The sequence below is a fragment of the Urocitellus parryii genome, chromosome X, assembly GCF_045843805.1.
Source record: "Urocitellus parryii isolate mUroPar1 chromosome X, mUroPar1.hap1, whole genome shotgun sequence".
Lineage (NCBI taxonomy): Eukaryota > Metazoa > Chordata > Mammalia > Rodentia > Sciuridae > Urocitellus > Urocitellus parryii.
Genome location: NC_135547.1, coordinates 92750944 through 92767953, shown reverse-complemented (window position 1 = coordinate 92767953; position 17010 = coordinate 92750944). Strand labels below are relative to the sequence as shown.

At 40.8% G+C, this 17010-nt stretch overlaps 1 protein-coding gene across 2 annotated transcripts; it reads left to right on the top strand.

Annotated features, from left to right (window-relative positions):
* Positions 1 to 278: 278 nt before the first annotated feature.
* On the top strand, positions 279 to 16753 carry Rgn (regucalcin). 2 transcript variants are annotated; one of them, XM_026413750.2, is made up of 7 exons: positions 279 to 614; positions 3084 to 3261; positions 5932 to 6114; positions 12818 to 13033; positions 15049 to 15180; positions 15513 to 15667; positions 16685 to 16753. In XM_026413750.2, the coding sequence occupies exons 2-7, from the start codon at positions 3099 to 3101 to the stop codon at positions 16733 to 16735; spliced, it is 900 nt and encodes a 299-aa protein (XP_026269535.1). In that variant the 5' UTR covers positions 279 to 614; positions 3084 to 3098; the 3' UTR covers positions 16736 to 16753. The 2 variants fall into 2 exon arrangements, with proteins under 2 accessions (XP_026269535.1, XP_026269534.1); XM_026413749.2 differs by lacking the exon at positions 279 to 614 and adding an exon at positions 1882 to 1962.
* Positions 16754 to 17010: the final 257 nt, after the last annotated feature.

The following is a 17010-nucleotide window of genomic DNA, read 5'->3' as shown; positions in this document are numbered from 1 at the left end:
TTCCTTTCACCCCCTAAGTCTCTACCGACACACACACCCCCACCTCTTCCCAGGGTGGCTTTGCAGGATTCTTCCAGCCATGGGAGAGGAATGTAATTTTGGACCCAGGAGAGGGAAGGGCCAGCAAGTGGGATAGCTGTCGGCACCTGTCTCCAAGCCTGAGGTCATCCACCTGCCCAGCCACAGTGCTCCAGGCAGAGATTCCCCTCCCCACGGTCCTCCGCCAGACCTTTTGGCTGCTGCATAAATCACCCGACCGGACACGGGTGAGTGCCCGGGGTTGGGCCTGCTTCCCCACCCCCTCCCTGGAAAGGAAAGGCCCAGGCAACTTCGGTTTGAGACCTACAGGACCCAATTTCCCAACCGCGGGAAGCCGGAAGGAAATCGATTGCCCCGTGCCCAATCGTGCCCAATCGTGGCCAATCCTGTGCTCTGGGATCGATTCCCACAGGCCCTGGTGCCCACAGCAGAGCTCCGCACCAGGAACAAGACAAGCTCAGCCTGCAGCTTCCCAGTGTCTTGCTATCGCTGGCGCTTCTGTGATCGTCGCCCGGAGGCTGCAGGGGCAATATCAGATTGTGCAAAGACCCTGACTCTCTGTACAAATACCCCAGGTACAGTGCGGGCCCCTGATGTTTGTCCCCTCTCTCCCCGCCCTGGCCACCCTTAGGCGGCCAGGGCAGGGGTTAGAAATGGGACATTTGGCAGCCCCCAACTTGCAGGATAGAGAGATAGAGATAGAGCCTGGGGTTGAAAGTCACTATTGCAAAAGCCGCTTGTCTGATCTTAAGGCTTATCTAAGATTGATAGCATGAAGGACTTTGGAGTCTGAGCCAATATTTAACAGCCAATGAACATTCCAGATGCTAGGAGGCTGGCAGGTAGTATCTGAGTTTGAGCTGTGAGTTTAAAAAAAAAAAAAAGTGTTTTTGAAGGAAACATTAAACCAAAGATTATTTTTCCTTTTTTCTCTGTCTTCTATTCATTTGCCCACCCATGTGGATGACTTCTTAGCTCAAAGCAGATATAAGACAGAAGCATGAAGTTGCAGGAAATTTTTATCAGCACTGGAAGCCTGCTCACTCAAGGAAGACTTGGGGAAAGAGAAAAGTTGCCTTTCACATGGGATGCTTATCTAATCTTTTTTTTTTTTCCTGGATAATTTTTCTTTTTCTTCTCCCAGTTCACTCATCACCATCTCTGGCCTAAAGTCCCAGCATAGAATGTTCCTTGCCTGTGTTCAAGACTCTTTGTCAAACTGGCACCATGCCTTCTTAGGAAGCAAGACATAGCAGAGGGGCTGTTGGTTCCTCCACCACTTGTACCTTGCTAATGTCCTTTTACCACCCCTTCCATTGCCTGTTTTTTTCTTCTTTTTTTAAAATAAATTTTTAATTGTAAATGGACATAATGCCTTTATTTTATTTATTTTTATGTGGTGCTGAGAATCAAACCCAATATCTCACACATGGTTGGCAAGCACTCTACCACTGAGCTGCAACCCCAGCCCCCCGCATTGCCTGATTTTGAAAATGGATGTTAGGAGGTATTTTTTTGAGGGGGAGGGAGTTATGCTGGGAATTGAACCCCAGGGCCTAGCACATGCTAGGCAAGTGCTCTACCACTGAGCTACACCCAGCCCTGGATATTAGTTCTAATTCAGTGTATTATCATTGGTGAACATATTTCTAAAAATGTAGATCAGGAAGGTCCTGGCCTCCAAGGGGGATCAATAGCACCAACAGATGGGTAAGGGGGAACAAGCAAGAGAAGGTGACCTGCAGACACCCAAGTCAGCCACCAATGAGAGAATTGCCCGCCCCTGACCTACTTTGGGGACCAGGGTGCTGGCATAAAGGGTGGCCTTGCACTATCTGAACAGCCAGCTCTGCTTTCTGAGGGTCACTAGCACCAAGGTGTGGATACTTTTTTTTCTTCTTTATAAAAAAGAAAATCCCACTGGTAAGTTGACTGAAGCTGTCTCGTGTTATCTCTTGTCAGCTCTTTCTTCCTCCTACATGTCTCCTCCTGTCACATTGCCTATCTTATTCTGACTTTGGGAAAGTATGCCTTGCCTTTCCAGTTCTAATGAAACAGGTGGCAAGTGCAGTGGTGTATGCCTGTAATCCCAGCTATTTGGGAGGCTAAGGCAGGAGGATGACAAGTTTGAGGCCAGCCTGGGCAGCTTAGCAAGAACCTGTCTCAAAATAAAACTTTAAAAGGGCTGGGGGTATAATTCGGTGATAAACTGCTTGCCAAGCATGTGCAAGTTCCCAGGTTCAACCCCCAGTAATTGAAAAAAAAAAGGCATATCTCAGAGAGATTTCAGGTTCACTTCCAGAATAGTGCAATAGAGTAAATGTCTAATAATAAAAGTTATGTTTAGGACTGGGGCTGTAGCTCAGTGCAAAGCACTTGCCTAGCTTGTGTGAGACACTAGGTTCAATCCTCAGCACCACATAAAAATTAAAAAATAAAATAAAGGCATTTTGTCCATCTACAACTACAAAAAAAAAAAAAAGTTATGTTTACGGACAGGGCACAGTGACTCATGCCTATCATCCCAGCAGCTCAGGAGGCTGAGGCAGGAGGATTGCAAGTTCAAAGCCAGCCTCAGCGACTTATGGAGGCTCTAAGCAACTTAGCAAGACCCTGTCTCAAATAATAATAATAATAATAATAATAATAATAATAATAATGGGCTGGGGATGTTACTTAGTGGTTAAGCACCCCTGGGTTTAATCCCTGGTACCCCCCCAAAAAAGTTATGTTTAAAATATCCAGTATTCTATTAAGTGTGAAATAGCATTATGCTTAAAATGTGCATAGCTTAATTTAAAATATTTTATTGCTAAAAAAATGTTCAGTATTATCTGAACTGTTAGAAAAATAGTGCCAATAGGTTTATTCCACTCAGGGTGTCACAAACTTTCAATTTGTAAAAATGCAATATCTGCAAAATACCATAAAACAAGATATATGTGTAGTCTGTATTGGGATTTTGACCAGGGTTTTAAAACAGGTGTGGTGCTGAATTTGGTCCATGCAATTACATTTCATTTGATCTCTGTTACCTTCAATAGGTCTCTCCCACGACAATGTCTTCCATTAAGATCGAGTGTGTTTTGCCAGAGAATTGCCGGTGTGGTGAGTCTCCAGTATGGGAAGAATCATCCAACTCTCTGCTTTTCGTAGACATTCCTGCAAAAAAGGTGTGCCTTTGGAATTCACTCACCAACCAAGTGCAGCGAGTGACCGTGGGTAAGGATGAAGTTTGGCCTCACATCTTTACAGTTAGGGGAGGGATGGTCTCCTTGTTTGTCATTCCCCTGGGACCTTCTTGTTAAAGCATACTTAATGTGCTTCAAGACCTTTTCGATTGTCACATTCTCTGTGTCGGAGTTCTGTGTTCTCTCACTTTGACCCAGAAGGTAAATTGTGGATCATCAATACTTCCCTCATCCACTTAAAGTGAGGGGCATATTCACAGTTTTGTTTGGTTGGTTGTTATTTTCTTTTTGCAATGTTGGGGAGGGAACCCAGGGCCTAGTGCTTGCTAGGCAAGTGCTCTACCACTGAGCTGCACCTCCAGGCCTCCAGTTTTGTTTTGCTATGGAGGAACTATAGTAGCTATCTTCCCTTAACATCTTTAGATAACAGCACTGAAAATTGGAAGACTTGGTTAGTGACACCTCAAAGGCCAATCTTAATTTTCAAAATAATAAAAAAATTAAAAAACATATCCCTTCTGTGAGTGTGAAAATAAGAGTTTCTGAACTTCAAAATCATCAACCAAGACTAACTTTGATCACTGCACAAATGTAGAATTCCTGATGGAATTTCATGTGCATTTCAGTGTGATACCATTTAGGTCCCTGCACTTTCCAGAGAAGGAGTTTATTGCTTTCTATGGCCCAAGGCAATGAGCTGGTGTAATTATCAAAAGAGAAAGAAGTTTCTTGTTTTCATTATTGTGTTCATGGGAAAAGATATCAGGAATTCCTGTAACCTTGGGAATTCCTGATTTCTGCCCATGAATTCAGTTGGAAAACTGAAACTTTCTGGGCAGGGAGTGTGGGGGTGGTGATGGGAATGGACCCCTTTCACATGCTAAGTATGCACTCTGCTACTGAGCTACACCCCAGCCTGGAAGCAGCCTTTTAATTCTCCTAGGGAATATGACTGCTGCTGGGGGCAAAGTGACTGTGACCTGGAGGATGGGGGAATTGCCTTCCCTAGTTCTCCTTTTTTCTTTTCTTTCTTTCTTTTTTTTTTTTTTTTTGATACCAGGTATTGAAGCCAGGGGTGCTTAACTACTGAGCCACATCTCCAGTCCTTTTTTGTATTTTATTTAGAGATAGGGTCTCACTGAGTTTCTTAGTGCCTTGTTAAGTTGCTGAGGCTGGCTTTGAACTAGCAATCCTCTTGCCTCAGCCTCCTGAGCTGCTGGGGTTACTGGCATGCACCATCACACCCAACACCTAGTTCTCTTTTCCAGTATGTACACATGTCTACCCCTAATCTGTAAAGCACTCCACCCTAAACCATGAAAAGGGCTTGTGATGTCAGCAGTTGCTTGGTCTTAGTCTATAGAATAAGATCCTTGAGGAGAGTCTGACCCTCCTAATAGTGTCCTGCACATTCCTTGGTACCCTCAATAACTTGACTTGATCTCTGAGCAGGGTTTTGAACTAAGAGAGTCCAGTACTCTGCACCAATTGATTAGGTGTTTAGGAAATGTTTTCAAAATAAATTCTAATAAATTCATTTCCTTTGACTTCTATCCATAGTAACTCATCTCTCCACTTGAATATATATATATATATATATATATATATATATATATATATACACACATATATATATACACATATATATATATATATATATATATATATATAATAGCTGATCCCCAGCACTGCAAAAAAAAAAAAAAAGCTTTGTTATACATGGAAAAATATTAAACCCAGAAAAACCTGAATTTTAAAAATACAAAATATAATAATATAATGAAGAGATATTACTGTATTATCACTACATCTACATTTCTGCTATTTTTACCATGTTTTTTTTTCAAATATTTATTTATTTTTTTTTTTTAGTTCTCGGCAGACACAACATCTTTGTTGGTATGTGGTGCTGAGGATCGAACCCGGGCCGCACGCATGCCAGGCGAGCGCGCTACCGCTTGAGCCACATCCCCAGCCCTATTTTTACCATGTTTATCTCCCAAACAAGATTTGAGAAGCAATGTTCAGTTAGATACGGAAAAATATCTGGGGCTAAAACTCAGTGGTAGAGCATTTGCCTAGCATGCTCGAAGTCCTGAGTTCCATCCCAGCACTGAAAAACACAAGTATTGTATCGAAGAAGAGAGATGTCACAAAACCTATTTGCTGGAACTAAAGTTCAAGTCTCCAAATTTCCTGGAAGTCAGGCAAATTGAGTATCACTCACTGTATGTGGACTCTTTTGGTACCCCAAGATTAGGGACTCACCCTGTAGATTTGAGGTAGTGCCTGCCCAAGTGTATTGTGGCTGCAGTGATTTTTTTGTTTTGTTTTGGTGCAGGGTATTGAACCCAGGGCCTCATGCATGCTAGGCAAGCACTCTACCATAGAGCCACATGCCCAGCCTCAGTTGCTATGGTTTGACTTCTCTTCTTCTCCCATGAGCCTGGGAGCTTTCAAGGGAGTTGGACCATATTCGCCTTCCTATCTTTGCTGCCCAAAATAGCATATAGAGTTCATGCTCAAAAAAAATATATTGAGTTATGTAGCCTTTGCTATTCAACAGGAGAAAGAGAACGCTCCCATTATCAAAATCACTGGAGTCCTTCTTTAAGAGATGTCAGGTAACATCATGGCTTCAGTGTGCTGTTTAGCCACTGGACTGTTTGTTGTCTTCTAACTATTGCTTTTGCCTCTACAGATGCCCCAGTCAGCTCAGTGGCCCTCCGCCAGTCAGGAGGCTATGTCGCCACAGTTGGAACAAAGTTCTGTGCTTTGAACTGGGAAGATCAATCAGTAGTTGTGCTGGCTACAGTGGATAAAGACAAGAAAAATAATCGATTCAATGATGGGAAGGTGGATCCCGCTGGGAGATACTTTGCTGGTATGATTTTTTTCTAGCATCTATCTGCTTGCTGAGATTTGAAGGAAACACTATGACTTGGAAAGTTCTCACTGCTGTAGTAGTCAAAGTGTTATTCAAGTGGGTCTCTACCACTGAGCTACATCCCCAGTGCCTTTAAATTGGAAATAATTTCAGTTTTACAGAGCTAGTGCCACTGTGCATGCTGTAATCCCAAATACTCAGGAGGCTGAGGCAGCAGAAAGTTAAAGGTCAGTCTGGGCAACTTAGCGAGGTTGTCTTAAAATAAAAATAAAAAGGGATTGGAGTGTAGTTTAATAATAGAGCACTTGCCTAGTACGTGTGAAACCCTGATTTTAATCCCCAGTACCACACACAAAAACAAATTTACAGGAAAAAATGTAATAATACTAAAACAACTGTACACCTTTTGCCTAAAATCACCTGTTAACATTTTGTTCCTCTTCCTTTAACATTTGCTCTCTCTGTCTAAACTTATCTCCAGAATCATTTGAGAATATGTTGCATATAAATCATGAGTCTTTACCCCTAGACTACTTGAGTGTGAATTTCCCAAGAAAAATAACATATTCTTCCAACGTGAAGAAGTTTAACATTGATTCAATAACTTTATCTGATGTACTGTCTGTATTTTAGTTATGTGAATTGACCAAATATCCTTTATAGAATTCTTTGGGCTGTGAGTATAGCTGAGTAGTGGAGGGCTTACCTAAGCATGCCAAGGCCCTGGGTTCAATCCCTAGCAGCAGAAAAAAAAAATTCCCCTTTCAATAAAGGATCAAGTCTGGGATAGTGTGTTAGACTTTCTTGCCTTGTCTTTTCATCCTCTAATCTGGAACACTTCCATGGACTTTCTTTTTTTTTATGGCATTACCATTTTTAAAGGATTCAGTCCTACCTAACTCCCCCAACACTTTTTTTAATAGAACATTCTTCATTTTGTAGTAATCTGATGTTTCCTTGTGATTAGCTTAATGTTATTCATTCTTGGATGGAATACTGTGTAAGTGATGTTCTGTCCTTCTCAGAGTATCTCATGTGGAAGCACATAATGTCCCTCTGCCCCTCATTGGTGATGTTAATTTTAGTCACCAGTTTAAGGTCCTGTCAGATTTCTCTATTTCATAGTAAGTGTGTTTTGTTTTGTTTTGCTTTGCTTTGTTTTGTGGGTTTGTGTATATGACAGTAGGGATTGAACCCAGATGTGTTCTGCCACTGGCCCTTATTTATTTATTTAGAGACAGGGTCTTACTATGTTGCCCAGGCTGGCCTTGAACTTGTGATTCTCTTGACTCAGCCTCCCAAGTAGCTGGGATTACAGTTATGTACCTCTGCACCTGTCTACAATAACTGCTTTTTTATTGCAATTTTTTTTTGGTACCAAGCATTGAACCTAGGGACATGTAACCACTGAGCCATATCCTCAGCTCTTTATTTTATTTTATTTAGAGACAAGGTCCCACTGAGTTGGTTAAGGCCTTGCTAAATTTCTGAGGCTGGCTTTGAACTCCGAGATCCTCCTGCCTCAACCTGCCTCCCAAACAGCTGGGATTACAAGCATGTGCCACCACACCCATGCCCAGCTGCACTGCAATTTATAAGCAGTTTGTGGGATTTGTTAGTTATATCACTGTGTAGCAAATTACCCTGAAAGTTAGTGGCTTAAAATAACAAATACATATTATCACACATATTTTCTGAAGGTCAAGAATGTGGGTGTAGCTAGATGATTCTGTTTCATTCTGTCTCATGAACTTGTAATCAAGCTGTCAGCTGGGGATGGATTCTCTGAAGGAACTTGGAGGATTTGCTTCCAGGTTCACTCACATAGGGGTGGACAAGAGGGAACCTTCAGTTTCTTACCACATGGGTATTTCCATAGGACTGTTTAAGACAGACTTCCCCTAGAGCTAGTGATGAGGGGCGGGGGAGAAAAACATGCAGGATGAAAGCTATAGTCTTATAACAAATCCTAGAAGTGGTATACTATCGTTTCTGCTGTCTGATATTGATCACACAGACAATGATGGATGGAGAGGTCTACACAAGAGTGTTAATACTGAGAGGCAGGGATCATTTGGACCTATCTTGAAGCCAAATCCCAGCTACTTGGAAGGCTAAAGCAGAAAGATCACAAGTTTCAGTCCAGCCTGGGCAACTTAGTGAGACCCTGCTTCAAAATAAGAAATAAAAAAGGTCTGGGCATGTAGCTCAGTGGTATCGTGTCCCTAGGTTCAATCTCTAGCACTGAAAAAGAAAGTTAGGTTTCTTGAGGCTGGCTGCAACATGGAGAGATACTTTAAATCCAAGCAAATACTCTGGTACTCATCCGAATTGCTCTGTTAAGTTTTACATTCATTGTTAATTCTTCTTTGAACCAATCTTGACTATGATGGCTGCAGAATGACTTCTATTCAGCTTTGAAAAAATTTTAGTTAACAGTTTCAAATTAGATATATACCTTACATCATTAACAACCTTATAAATTAGCCAAAGTTGATCTTCGTCCCTGATATTTCCACCTTCCCACGCTGTCCCCTCATGGCTGTTGATGACACTATCCTGGCTCCATTCACTGTCACCATGGAAGGCACATGAGATCTGAGCAGCTGGCTGTAAAATGTTCCCCAACTTCCTGGACTTTATATGACCATAGATATTGTGCAGGGCAGGTTGAAAGGTTAAAGATGAAAAGCCACTCGAAGCCCTTCTGCCAGTAATTGCTTGAAGATAAAGAATTATGATTGGATCTTCCTAATGAAGTCAATTTTTTTCTCTCTCCCTTATGGCTAGAAGTTTACAGTTCTGTGATACTTTATGAGAAAAAGATATCTTCTAAGGCCTGAGTTTTGCTTTGTTTTGCTGTCCTCAATACTGGGGATTGAACCCAGGGATCACTTGATCCCTAAGCTACAACCCCAGCCCTTATTATATTTTTATTTTGAGACAGGCTTTGTCCGAGTTGCTTAGGGCCTCGCTAAGTTGCTGAGGGTGGTCTCAAATGCAGTCCTCCTGCCTCAGCCTTCCAAGCTACCAGGCCCATCCTGAGACCTGAGTTCTTAATCTGGAGTCTCTGGGTCATCAGAAAACCCCTGAAAATTATTACATCATGGGTGTGCCTACTGGTGGTATGCACTGCCAGAAGCACCTGGGGACATTTTTCAAGAGAAGGGTCATAGTTCTCAGCAGGTGTTTAGAAATGTCTCAGGCCCAGAAAAGAGACATCTGACAATCTAGAAGGAGTCTCCTGGTGATCATACCCTGGAACTATCACCACACCCAAGGTCTGACATGTCTGTGCTCATTACTACATGGTAAAAAAAGCACACACCAGGTTATTCTCTCTCAATAAGGAAAAGCCCTTTCCAAGGAGGCCTTTCACGAATTCATGTTCCAGGCATCTCTTCCTGTGAGACAGATAGTGTAGATGAATATTCATGAAACAAACTCAAATGTCCTATAACAAGAAATTGCTCTGTGATCATCCTTCTTCCAAGGATCGGAAGAACTACCTGGTCTTGCTTGCTATTCAGGTTTCTCATTTATAATTCATTTTCCTCCTCTAACTTGCTTTTCTTTCAAATGATATATGATATAGTAGGTGAGCTTTTCCATAACAAAATATCTGAGGGAATTAACTTGTAAAGAGAAAAGTTTTAGGGTCTGGAGTTGTAATTTAATGGTAGAGTGCTTGCCTAGCATGTGTGAAGCACTGGGTTTGATCCTCAGCACCACATAAAAATAAATAAAAGCATTGTGTCCATATATAACTAAAAAATATTTGTAAAAATTTAAAAAGAAGAGAAAAATTTTATTTGGGCACACAGTTTTGGAGGTCCCAGTCCATGACCCATTGTTTTGAGTCTCTGGTGAAGCAGCTCATCATAGTAGAAATGCATAACACAGCAAACTGCTCACCTCCTGAGTCAAGAAGCAGAGAGTGACTAGACCAGCCAGGGTCCCACAATCCTCTTCAAGGGCACCCCCCACCCCATTACCTAAGGACTTCCCATGAGACCTCATCTCCTAAATATCCACAGCACCTCCTAGTAGCACCACCCTAGGGACCAAGCCTGTTACACATGGACCTTTAAGGACTTCCAATACCCAAACTATAGTATCAAATCATCTTCTGTTATATCTTAGACATTTTGAATATGAGAAGCCCCTGAGTCCTGTTTAAATCCTATAGAACATGTTGTTATAATTGTCTTAGCAGGAACTATATATATTTAGGGTAAGACCACAAGTTCCAACATGCTTTCTATTAGGTACTAAGATCATCTGTCCCATATGTGTGCCTGTCAGTAATCAGTCTGGTATAGAAGGTCCATTAGCTTCACTCCCAAAATCTTTTTTGTTGTTTTTGTTGGTGGTGGTTCTGGAAATTGAACACAAGAAGGTTCTACCTCTGTGCTACATCCCAAGCCCCTCTTTTTTTGTTTTATTTTGAGGCAGGGTCTCACTAAGTTGCCCAGGCTGGCCTTCAACTTGTAATCCTCCTGCCTCAGCCTCCTAAGTAGCTGGAATTATACCACGCTGGGCCCCAAATCTTTAATATACTGATTAGAATCCAATACATGTATGTACAAATTGGGGGTGAGCCTAGGCGTTCCTAAATAGCTTTGGGGGATTGCATTCCTCAGCAACTGCCTCTTTATTATCTCTCAGTACTTTCCAGTTTCCTGGAGCTCTCCTTTTCATTTCTCTAGCCAGAAACCACCCATTTCTATGATGATGCTGCCTATGGGGTCAAGCAGCAAAAGGACAGAGAAGAAAAGAATTTAAAAGCAAAGGGTTTAAAAAAGAATCAAAGTGAAAGTGCTTGGCATGCAGCATAATCAAATGGAAAGGAATATCCCCTTCCTTCAGAGTTTTGATTCCTGTAGTTTCCTATTTCTCGCCACTCTGCTGTTACTACCCCTGCTAACGAACTGTCTAGAGACTGGTGCATGAGAAAAAGGAGAAAACAGAATGGAAAATAACCCAGGTGCTTCCTCTATGCCCTCTGAGCTTCAAGAGTTTCCTTTTCTTGACCAGGCATGGTGGTATATGCCTGTAATCAAAGTGACTAAGGAGGCTGAGGCAGGAGAAGAATAAGGCCAGCTTTAGCAACTTAGCAAGGCCCTAAGCAACTTAGGAAGATCCTTCAAAATAAAAATTAGGGGACTGGAGTTGTAGCTCAGTGGTAGAGCGCTTGCCTAGTATGTGTGAGGCACTGGGTTCAATTCTCTGCACTGCATATAAATAAATGAATAAAATAAATGTCCATCAACAACTAAAAATATACTAATAAATAAATAAAAATATAAGGGCTGGTGATGTAGCTCAGTAGTAAGGCACTTGCTTAGCATGCACAAGGCCTCATGTTCTATCCCTAGCAATAAATAAATAAATAAATAAATAGCTGTATCATACATGTTGTCTAGGTTTTAGAGTTGTTCTCAGTAGGAGAAAATGAAGTTGGCACATGTCTACCCCATCTTATTAGGAATCGGAATGTCTCAGCATAATTTTTTCTTAATACCTTTATTTTATTTATTTATATGTGGTGCTGAGGATCGAACCCAGTGCCTCACACATGCCAGGCAAGTGCTCTACCACTGAACCACAACCCCAGACCCTCAGCATAGTTTTAATTTGCATTATAAGCAAGGTATTTGTCATTTTTAAAAATGTAAAACCTAAATTTGGTATAGTGGTGCTTGTCTATAGTCCCAGTGACTCAGGAGGCAGAGTCAAAGAAAATTGCAAGTTTAAGGCCAGATCAGCAATTTAGGGAGACCCTCAACAACTAAATGAAACCCTGCCTGAAAAAATAAAGAGTGAGGCATGGTGTCTCATGCCTGTAATTCCAGTGACTTAGGAGGCTGAGGCAAGAGGATCACAAGTTCGAGGTCAGCCTCAGCATCTTAGTGAGGCCCTAAGCAACTTAGTGAGACCCTGTCTCAAAAAATAAAGGGCTGGGGATATGGCTCAGTGGTTAAGCACCATTGAGTTCCATCCTCAGTACCAAATAAATAGGGATGGGGATTTAGCTCAATAGAGCACCCCTGGGTTCAATCCTTAGTACAACAAAAAGTAAATATATATGCATATATACATATATATGATGCGTATCCCAAATTGAGATGTACAGTAATTCCCTGGTTTATTTTTTTAAGATTATTTATTTTTTATTTGGTACCAGGGATTGAACCCAGGGACAATTAACCACTGAGCCACATCCCCAGCCCTTTTTATTTTTATTTTTTTAAGATGCACACACACACACACACACACACACACACACACACACACTCCTTTTCTTTTTTAAAATATTTTTAGATGTTATAAACCTTTCTTTTATTCATTTATTTGTATATGGTGCTGAGAATCGAACCTAGGGCCTCACACAGGCTAGGCAAATGCTCTTACCACTGAGCCACAACCCCAGCCCCTATTTTTATTTCTATTTTTTTTTTTTATTTTGAGACAGGGTCTCTCTAAGTTGCTTAGGGCCTCACTAAATTGCTGGGGCTGGCTTGAAATTTGCAATCCTCCAGCCTCAGCCTCCCAACCCACTGGAATTAGAGTCATGTGCTACTGTACCTGGCAATTCCCTTGATTTAAACACTGGAAAGGATCTCTGATGAGAAAGAATGGTGTTGTGCATGGAATGAGATACTGTGGGGCCCAGCTCAGTGCTCTTTGGTTTTTGTAGGTACCATGGCCGAGGAAACAGCCCCAGCAGTACTTGAGCGACACCAAGGGTCCCTGTACTCTCTCTTTCCTGACCACCATGTGAAGAAGTACTTTGACCAAGTGGACATTTCCAATGGGTTGGATTGGTCCCTGGACCACAAAATCTTTTATTACATTGACAGCCTCTCCTACTCTGTGGATGCCTTTGACTACAACCTGCAGACAGGACAGATCTGTATGTACTTTATCATTATTTTTCTCAATACTGCTGGTATATTTTTCATGTTTGTGATTAGTAAGGCACCTCTTCCTCAACCCATGTGAAGAGGTCCTTACTTGTCAAATACAGAATTTTCCAATGTTATTATTCCCATATAATAATGATTACACAGACTTAACTGAACTGCTAAACTGTGGCCCTCAACACAATGAAAATGTGGTCAAGGTTGGCCTAATATGCATAGACCATTAATCCTTTCTTTCCACCATCATCAGAAAGGTATTCTCTGGAAAAAGAATCCTGTTCTAACAGAAGTACCTAAAGACCAATAATATAGAACAGTGTGGGATAAAAGAAAATTAGAGTTTGGTTCCTAATCTTTATTTGTACTTTACATGATCATGGACTAGTACTCAGAGGCAAATTAACAACTTTGAAAACAGAAAAGCAGTTACAGGTTGGTTCAATTCCATCAATGTGCTGTAAATAAGACATATTTGGAAACTAGGAAGGAAGGAATTATTTAGAAAAATTTAGAAGGGAGTCCTTGAACTGTTTGATGAAAGGTGCCAGACCAAAAGAGCAAAACCAATCATAAAAATGACTTGAAAAAAATCACAAGGCTCTCCATGCAGATTTAATCAGAGGTAAAATATTCCAGTACAGATACTTTTGCTTTGAAATATGTAGTGTTCTTTTTTATGACTGTTTTTATCCATTTTCCTTACACATGGTTTGAACATTTTTCCATTATATTTCAATCTGATTACTGTAGTGACCTGATTTTTTTTTCCTTTGGTAAGGAGGATTGAACACAGAAACACTTTACCACTGAGCTACATCTTCAGCCCTTTTTATTTTTTATTTTGAGAGAGGGGCTTGCTAAGTTGCTTAGACTTGTGATCCTCTTGCTTCAGTCTCCTGAGTTGCTGGGACTATAGGCATGCACCACCCAGTCCTGTACTTTTTTGATGTGTGTTTTTTTGTATACCATGATCCCCCACTTTAACCAGGCAATGGGTTTCAGGATGCCCCTCCTTTCATATGCAATTTCTTCTAATATTTAGTCTTGATTTTGGAGCATGTGGTCAGGCAGAAAAAAATCTCATATATCTTCCTAGTTTGAGGGCACAATTTGTTCACCATTAAGTTGCTTTATAGATCTTAGACTTAATCAAAGTTGGCATTTTTGTAACTAAAACAGCAAAAGTGTAATCACAAGACTAAAGAGTATCTGAGATTGGCCTGCAGGGCCTCAGTTCAGGTCAGTCTCAAAGATAACTACCTATTGATATTTTTTATTAATTTATTTTATTTTTTTAAACAAATGGAGCACAACTTTTCATTTCTCTGGTTGTACATGATGTACAATCACCATGCATGCAATTATACCCATACATAGGGGTAATAATGTCCATTTAATTCTACCGTCTTCCCCCCACACACATACATACACACACCCTCCTCTCTGCTCGATTGTTATTTTATTAAGAAGTTTACTTGGAGCTGGGCACAGTGGCACATGCCTGTAATCCCAGCAACTCAGCAGACTAAAGCAGAAGGATCACAAGTTCAAGGCCAGCCTCAGAAATCTAGTGAGACTCTGTCTTGAAATAAAGAATAAAAAGGACTGGGGATGTAGCTCAATGGTAAAATCGCCAAGAATCAATCCCTAGTACCAAATAGTACCAAAAACAAAGAAGTTTACTTGGATTGGAGGACAAACTCAGAGGTAGAACACTTGCCTAGCATGTGTGAGGCCCTGAATTCCATCCCCAGAAACACAAAAATAAAATAATTCTTTTTTTCCCCTCTTCTTCTGAAAGCTGAGGCACATATGTCTGTACCAAAACAAAAGGGAGTTAATTCACCCCAAATCATGTGGTAATAATCCTTTGTTCACATGCCAGACACTGGATAAGGAGAGGTGATCAGTATTTATAATCAGCTTAAGAGTTCATTGTGTGATTCTCTGTATTGAATGGCCTGTTGCTTTCTTGTATTTTTGGTTTTGTTTTTTTTAACCATAGCCAACCGAAGAAGTGTTTACAAGCTGGAGAAAGATGAGCAAATCCCAGATGGAATGTGTATTGACACTGAGGGGAAACTTTGGGTGGCCTGCTACAATGGAGGAAGAGTGATTCGTTTAGATCCTGAGACAGGTAGGCCCACAGCAAAGTGCAGTCTTTGCCAAGTCTAGAAAACACCAGATGCTAGGGACCTCATTCCTAGTAAAGTTAGAGATATATTCAGTGGTCTCATCTGGATGATTTTAGAAAAGGCCAAAGATATAGCCCAAAATTTACAAGCAGAACTTCTTTTCCTATAGAGGTAAGTCTCTTTGCTCAAAATAAATCATCAGGGAAGGCAACTTAAATACATGGATGAGTTCTGACCTGCATGGTCTTCTTAGAACTCCACAAAGGGTCCAGAAATACTTGACAGGTTGGAATTTTTTAGAACTAAACTTCAAATAAACTATTTGGCTATCTAGGGAAAAGACTCCAAACAGTGAAGTTGCCTGTTGACAAAACAACTTCATGCTGCTTTGGAGGAAAGGATTACTCTGAAATGTATGTCACCTGTGCCCGGGATGGAATGGACTCTGAGAGTCTTCTGAGGCAACCTGAAGCTGGTGGAATTTTCAAGGTAATAAAACTATTTCTTTTATTTTGGGGGTGAGGTAGAGAACTGAGTGGTGCTTTTGCATACTTCCAAAACATAATTCTAGTTGGTGTGTTAAGCTTAACATGCTAGACCTAAAAGTATTTTATTTAGATTTTGTAGGCTGTTACCTAGAGTCCAGGATGATATATTTAACCTACTTTGTTCAGTATTTAAAAATATTTTTGAGCTTTAGTAGTATTTGTTAGTATCCATCAAATGAATAAAATGAGCTTGGAAAACTGATGTCTGAAACATGTTTACAAGATCACTTGATTGTTTTTATATCTTAAGAACATTTTCAGGGATTTTTTAACATTTATTTTTCAGGTGTAGATGGACACAACAAAATACCTTTTTTTTTTTAAGAGAGAGAGAGAGAATTTTTTAATATTTATTTTTTAGTTCTCGGCGGACACAACATCTTTGTTTGTATGTGGTGCTGAGGATCGAACCCGGGCCGCACGCATGCCAGGCGAGCACGCTACTGCTTGAGCCACATCCCCAGCCCCAATGCCTTTTATTTTTAATGTGGTGCTGAGGATCGAACCCAGGTCTCACCCCTGCTAGGCGAGTGCTCTACTGCTGAGCCACAATCGCAGCCCTATTTTCAGGTTTTTGATAATTTATTTTTACAACAGAACAAACATTGACAAAAATCACAGACTTTTTTGAGCTGAAAAGAAATATAGAAATATAGGAATCACTTCCTTAACAGGTAGGAAGATGATAGAAATAAATTTGATGTCTTTGTGGTCCCAGAGAGTAATCCCAGAGACCCAGGAGGCTGAGGCAGGAGGATCAAAAGTTCAAAGCCAGCCTCAGCAATTTAGCAAGGCCCTGAGCAACTTAGCATGACCCTGTCTCAAAAAAAAATTTTTTTTAAACAGGCTAGGGATATGGCTCATTGGTTAAACACCCCTGTGTTCAATGGGGAAGGAGGATGCTTTTGAAGAATATTTGTGAATTAACTTTTTTCAGAGTTTCTCTCTTTTCCAACAGATAACTGGCCTGGGGGTCAAAGGAATTGCCCCCTATCCCTACGCTGGATGAGTAACAGATTTTCCTTCATGCTGAATGAGGCTTTGAAGACAAGCAGAGAATTCTGGGGCTGAAATTTCAATCTAGATTAGAAAAATGAAGCAATGATATTAACAGGGTTAAATTTTAATTTTACAATTTTGGGTACTAGTGATTGAACTCAGGGCCTCATGCATACTAAGTACATGCTTTTTCCACTAAGCTATAACCCTGCCACATTAATTTACAATTTTTTTAAAGTATAGCATTTTTAACAGGGGATGTCAGGTGGTTTGTTAACACACTCT